The 6,581-nt window shown below is 34.1% G+C and overlaps 1 protein-coding gene across 1 annotated transcript in view; it reads right to left on the bottom strand.

Moving 5' to 3' along the window:
* Positions 1 to 6,581, bottom strand: part of GBE1 (glucan (1,4-alpha-), branching enzyme 1) — a 289,368-nt gene that overhangs the window by 121,883 nt on the left and 160,904 nt on the right. The window contains exon 8 of the mRNA XM_014536264.1: positions 630 to 745. Within this exon, the coding sequence (XP_014391750.1) occupies positions 630 to 745 (116 nt within the window). The remainder of the gene's footprint in view (positions 1 to 629; positions 746 to 6,581) is intronic.

Here is a 6,581-nt window from a genome sequence, read left to right as displayed (position 1 = left end):
AAATATACATATTTTCTTCAATGTTTCATATGCAGGAACCCCCACATTCACAAATGTTCTCATTTATTATTTTACATTGTAAATGCTGTCATATTCACAGCCCGAGTCTGCTACAATAAATGGTTTCCTTAAAAAACACTTTTAGGAAAAAATATGTATTAAGATTAGCATATTATTAAATAAATTAAGATAACACAAAGAAGTTATATTCTTATATGCATAGCCCATGGATACAGGCAATAGGGTGGCAAAGACCTTGGGGGAGGGCAGGGGATTGGGGAAGACAACTGTAACAATAAAAAAATCTACATTAAAAAAAGAAAATAATTATCTTTTATTTACTTATAAAATGTTTATACACAACAAAAAGGGATCAGAAATGACTAGAGAAAATGCCCATAATGAAAATCAAGCCAACAATAACAGTCATGACAGCTTCTATAACTAAACCCCAAACCTGATTGTAATGTGCCAGTAAAACAATAACATCAAATCTTTTTTTCCATTATTATTAATTTTTAAATTGTTATATTTTTTAAATTTTTTTATTGGTTAAGTTATTACATATGTGGGTGGGAATAAGTAACATCAAATCTTTAGTTACGTCTGTAATAGATCAGATTACATACCCATTCCATGGTGATGATATAGCATGGATGTAATACCATCAAAACGAAAACCATCAAAGCCATATTCTTCCAACCACCATCTTATATTTGACAGAAGGAATCTTAAAACTTCCCAGCTAAAATATTAGAGAAATATATATTTAACCACAGTGGTATATAGTGTTTTACTTAATTGTTATACATTGTTTGCTAAGAGTATTAATTAAAATTATAACTCTCTACCTTAAGAATTATCTATCTATAATAATAAAAGTGTAATATGCTAATTAGACCGGACAGCTGAATGACCTACCAGACATCCTTCTGGACAAAGCCTCAGCTACGGGGGCCGAGGCAGAGGCAGTTAAGGGCAGTCAGGCAGGCAGGCAGGCAGAGTGGTTAGGGGTGATCAGGCAGGCAGGCGAGAAGTTAGGGGCATCAGGCAGGCAGGCAGAGGCAGTTAGGAGCCAGTGGTCCTGGATTGTGCGAGGGATTTCCGACTGCCAGATCTCTGCGGGATCAGGCCTAAACCAGCAGTCAGACATACCTCGAGGGGTCCCAGATTACTAGAGGGTGCAGGCTGGGCCAAGACCCCCCCTACCCATGCACAAATTTCATGCACCAGGCCTCTAGTATCCTATAAAAGCCAGACAATTACTAACATTTATCTCATTTTTTTTTATGAAACTCATTCTAAAAGGATGTTTTTAGTTTACAGAATACTTTAAAATTTTCCAACTGAATTTCTACAGATAAAACTTATTTTCTAGCTCTTCCCCATCCCTGTCACTCCACATTTTCTTATACCAACCCCATTTACTCATTTACATCACCACCTTGGGCTTGTGGACATTAGATGTCAATTTCTAATATAAAATATCATGGAGTGAATTTTTTCCAGGTAGACATAGGTTCAAATGTAAAAACTGTGTCCTAAAAAGATAAAATAACAGGAAAAAAAAGAGCCAATGATTTGTAATTCAATGAAAACCAGAAAAGGGAGATGATACGAATTCAGTAACTGAAAAGAAAACATTCCCCGGTATCAGAGTTGATTAAGGGTTGAGTTACTAAATGTTCTTCTAATTCCTGTTACTACAATATTTAATCTATCTCTTCTTGACCTAAAGGAGTAATACAACTGCATTTAATATATTAAAAGAAAATTACATATTTAGCTATTATTTATTACTATGTGAGTAGACAGATTAATGGCATTGATAAATAGAAAAAGAATTTCCTGTGATAATCAGAAAAGAAACAACAATGGAACATCTAATTAAAAAGTTCTAATGGGTTAAGAAATATTAAATTATATTCTTTACACCTCTTTAATCCTCTTAACCTGAAAAAAATGTCTAACCAACATAAGCAATCCTTTAAAAAAATCACAAGATTAAACTGAAAGAAACAAATCAAACTTGCTGTGCTTTCAAAATAATATATTTAATGAATCACTAATGAAATGTAAAATAGATATGCCATCTATAGAGACAGAAAAGAGATACACAAAATGTTATAGAGGAGCAAACTATCTACAACAAAAATAATAAAGAAACAAAATCTAGAAGGTTTTATTATTTAACGAAACTTCAAGAAATACATTCAGGGAAAAGAAAAATAAGAGCTAACATTTTAAAGTTAATAGCAGCAAATGGAAAGCAAAAGTTAAAAATATTAATTATCTGGTCATATACGTTTTCTAAAACTAGATTAATAAGAGGAGTTAGTTTAAAAAAACTAGTCTTATGAGGGTAACACTGTAACAACTTATAAATAATTGCCTTTGTTTAAGAAAAATTATGAACTATCAGTGCCGGAAAAGGGGAAAGACAGACTCAGAAATATGTTCCCACTATTTCATACCGTGATAAATCTAGACAGACTAACACTCTTAGTAAACTCAGTGTCCAGATGAAACTAATTTTAAAACAGATTGCTTCTTCTCAGGTCATAAAATCAGGGATTTAGAGGACCTGAAAGACTAAGGTCTGAGATTATAAAATAACCAGAGCATACATACAAGCACTTGCATGAACACATTCCAGAACTTAAAGTAGAAAAATAGCAGGTCATAACGCATGTAGAGTCTCTTTGGAATAAAGATGTAGCTTTCTTTTTTCTTTTCCTTACACTATGTAAACAACCATCTTAATGACAGTATACTTAATTATTATAGACTAGCGGCCTGATGAACGAAATTCATGCAAGGGGCTTGGCCTTCACAGCCCTGGCTTCATCTGGAAGGTTGTCTGGAAGGTCGTTCGGCTGTCTGGTCTAATTAGCATATTATGCTTTTATTATTATAGATATTTATTCCAGATCATAGGCAAACTGTGCCAGGGGTCCTCCAGATCACCTCAGGTTCAGTGATTCGCCAGGAAGATCCACAGGACATGGCAGATAGTTGTGCTCATGCTATGATTTATTACAGCAAAAGGATGATAAGCAAAATCAGCACCAAGAAAGGTGCATGGGGCAAAGTCAGGAAGAGTCTAGGCAAAACTTCCAACAGTTGTCTCCTGATGGAGTCACTCTTAATTCCTCCAGCAAAGAATTATCTCAACACTTGGGAAATGTTGGTCACCAGGGAAACTCATGAAAGACTCCATTTCTAGTGAATATGTCAAAATCTAGACTCCCAGAAGGAATGTGGAAATTCAGTATAAGACACATTATTTCTACAAAGAATTTAGGCACAGTCAGCCACTGTTCTCATTCTGGGAATTGCGAGCACCCTCCTGAATCAAAGTTCTCAAATGCTAGCCAAGGACCCATCTTCCATGCAGGTATTTCTAAGGATAGCAATCTTATTTGTGTTCTATTAACTCTTTTCTACATAAAAACAGAACCATTTAATAAACACTTGTTATATAATTATAAAATACTATAGGTCAGTGGAGTAAAAATCTTCTTTACAATATCTCAGAGGTACTCAGACCTCAAAACCAAGTGGAGGGATTTTAAATATACATTAAAAACCTAAACACATAAGGGCCTCTGGTTAATGCACTCTGCTGTCCTGCACTCCACATTCCAGCAGTCACGTGGACAATAACATACTGAAACTTGTACAACAATGAAATAATTCACTAAATCTAGGATTTTTCTTTTAAATAGAACACTAGAACAAGCTTAAAGAATATGTAGCAGTGAAAACATAAATTTCAAAAGATTTCTATTACTATTTCTACTATCATGATTTTCATAAGTGCCACTTTTTTTTGGTGGGGGGGGGTTAAAAACAGAAGAGTTATGATGTATTACAAATTATTATTTAATTATAATTATTCACTACCCTCTGTAGTAATGAATGACCTGAATCATCTCAATTGAATGATCTGTCTTGAGTCAAAGTATGAAATTGTCTGGCAAAGGTAGGTATAATAAAAAAGGCAATTTACCTTTTCTACCTTAAAATGTCATTGAACCATCCATGACAGAGTTGATATATCTAGTTAATTAGAGTCCCATAAAAAAGATCAAGTAGAATTTAAGAGCATAGTTTTACTTTGTTGTGCTAGCAGACAAGGCAGGACTTTGATTTTAAGATTACTCCATTGACAGAGAGAGATAAATACCATATGATTTCACTTATATGTGGAATCTATAAAACAAAGTAAATGAACAAATAAAAGTGAAAGATTCATTGACACAGAGGACAAATTGATGGTTGACAGATAAAAAGGGTTTGGGGGACTGGGTAAAAAAGTTGAAGGGATTAAGAAGTAGAAATTCGAAGTTACAAAATAGTCACAGGGATGTAAAGTACATAATCTGGAATATAGTTATTAATATTGTAATAACTAGGTATGAGATCAGGGTGGTATAGACTTATGGGGGAATCACTCCATAAGTTATATAAATGTCTAACCACTATGTTGTATACCTGAAACTAATATAATATTGAACGTTAACAGTAATTAAAAAGTAAATTAATCAATTAGAATATCACAGAAGGCTTTTAAAGCCTATTCTTAGAGTCCACAGGGCAGCCTAGTTTCCAAACAATTAGAGAGTTAGATGTTGACTTTTAGAAGGTGATACTGAAAATATATATACCTTATTGGCCAGCATGAATGTGTCTGAGAAGTAATCTATTTAAGTCATTAGTGTTATATCTTAAACCGATTAACAGATAAGAAATGAATATCATGACATCTATACTGTCTATAGTAAATTGATGAGCTTATTCATGTTTTTATGCAGCAAGAGCAAATCCCTAAAATCCGGAAAAAATAATGAGATGCAGCTGACTTTCCTGTGAATCAGACACTACGGAAAACGTTTAAATCACAGGTGTCTGATATAGAAACTGAATACAGTGATGAGTAATATATACACTTAAGCTTTTATGGCAATCAAAATAATCAGTACTCTAATTGGTTTAGATGTCTGAAATAGGCAACCTATAATCAAGTAATGAGGCTTTATTAAGGAAATTTTGTAACACATAATTCCAATAGTAGGGTTTTGGGGATACTATCTCTAAAACCAAAGACTGTTGATTGTCTCACATTCTGCCACTGAACTTTATAACAAAATAAAACACAGTAAATTTTTTTTGGCAAGCAAATATAATCAGATATAACAACATCTATTAGATGAAATTATATTTTATAGTTGAAATATATTTGTGGCACTTAGTAACTCCTGGGCTTTTCAACATAAGCAACTTAGTCCACTGCATCTACTAATATTGTATACTAATAAATAGGTGACATTGTTAAACAGTGGCTAAATATAACAAATATGAAGAAAAATTACACATTCCTCTTAGCTATAGGACAGTCTTTGAAGATGAATGGCTATTAAATAGTACATCATAAAAACATGAAGCAAAACCCACATGTTTTGATCTGGGCATTTCAACTGATTGAATTTAAGCAAATATATTTTCTTTTATGAAAAAAGTATGACATGTCAAATAAAACAATTGAATCCTAAATTGCAATAATATTTTAAAATGTATCTTTATTATTGAAAGTATTACAGATGTCCCCCTTCCTTTTTATTGATCCCTCCTCAAAAGGAAGCTACTCTGAAATGTCACTATTGAAAAGCAGGTAATATCTAACTATGACCTCTATATTTAAAATTTAAAAAAGTGATCTATCAATTTAATTTAATTAGATTAACCAATAAAGAAAAAATGTTTGCTTATACTTTCTCAATAGATAGCATACTTTGTTAATAGAAACTGATTAAGAGAAAAACCTTAAATGGTCAAAAAGTGTTTATTAATATTTAATAATAGATAGCAGTATCATTAATAATAAACTGATCTTAAATTTTAGACTATGGTGAAGCTACTATACATATATTAATTTCAAATAAATTTAGGCAGCAAGCAGCATAAATATTAGTCAGACAAATTGTTAATTCAAACACTAATCTGTAATTATACAAACTTCGGAACATAGATAGCTATTATAAAACTAGTGGCCTAGTGAACGGATTCCTGCACATTGAAAGGAAATTAATTAGAAGAAATATGTTAATATTGCTATTCGCCCTTTCTCTATAAAACAAGTGTCAACCAAATTCATGATCGACAATAACAGATTGAAACACACATGTGCGATTAGTGCCAACAAGAGCTTTATATGTATCGTGCATGCACGAGTCAACTTAGCCTTTTATATATATACTACAGGCCCGGTGCACAAAAATTTGTGCACTCTGGGGGGAGGGGAGGTTCCTCAGCCCAGCCTGTGCCCTCTCGCAGTCTGGGACCCCTCAGGGGATGACCACCTGCTGGCTTAGGCCCGCTCCCCGGGGGATTGGGCCTAACCTGTCAGTCAGACATCCCTCTGGCAGCCCGGCAGCCCTCGGGGGATGTCCACTTGCCAGTGGGGAGCAGGCCCAAACTGCAGTCGGACATCCTTAGCGCTGCTGAGGAGGCAGGAGAGGCTCCCACCACCACCACTGTACTGGCAGCCATCAGCCTGGCTTGTGGCTGAGCAGAGCTCC

Source organism: Myotis brandtii, unplaced genomic scaffold, assembly GCF_000412655.1.
Source record: "Myotis brandtii unplaced genomic scaffold, ASM41265v1 scaffold159, whole genome shotgun sequence".
Classification (NCBI taxonomy): domain Eukaryota; kingdom Metazoa; phylum Chordata; class Mammalia; order Chiroptera; family Vespertilionidae; genus Myotis; species Myotis brandtii.
This window is presented reverse-complemented; position numbering and strand designations above follow the sequence as displayed.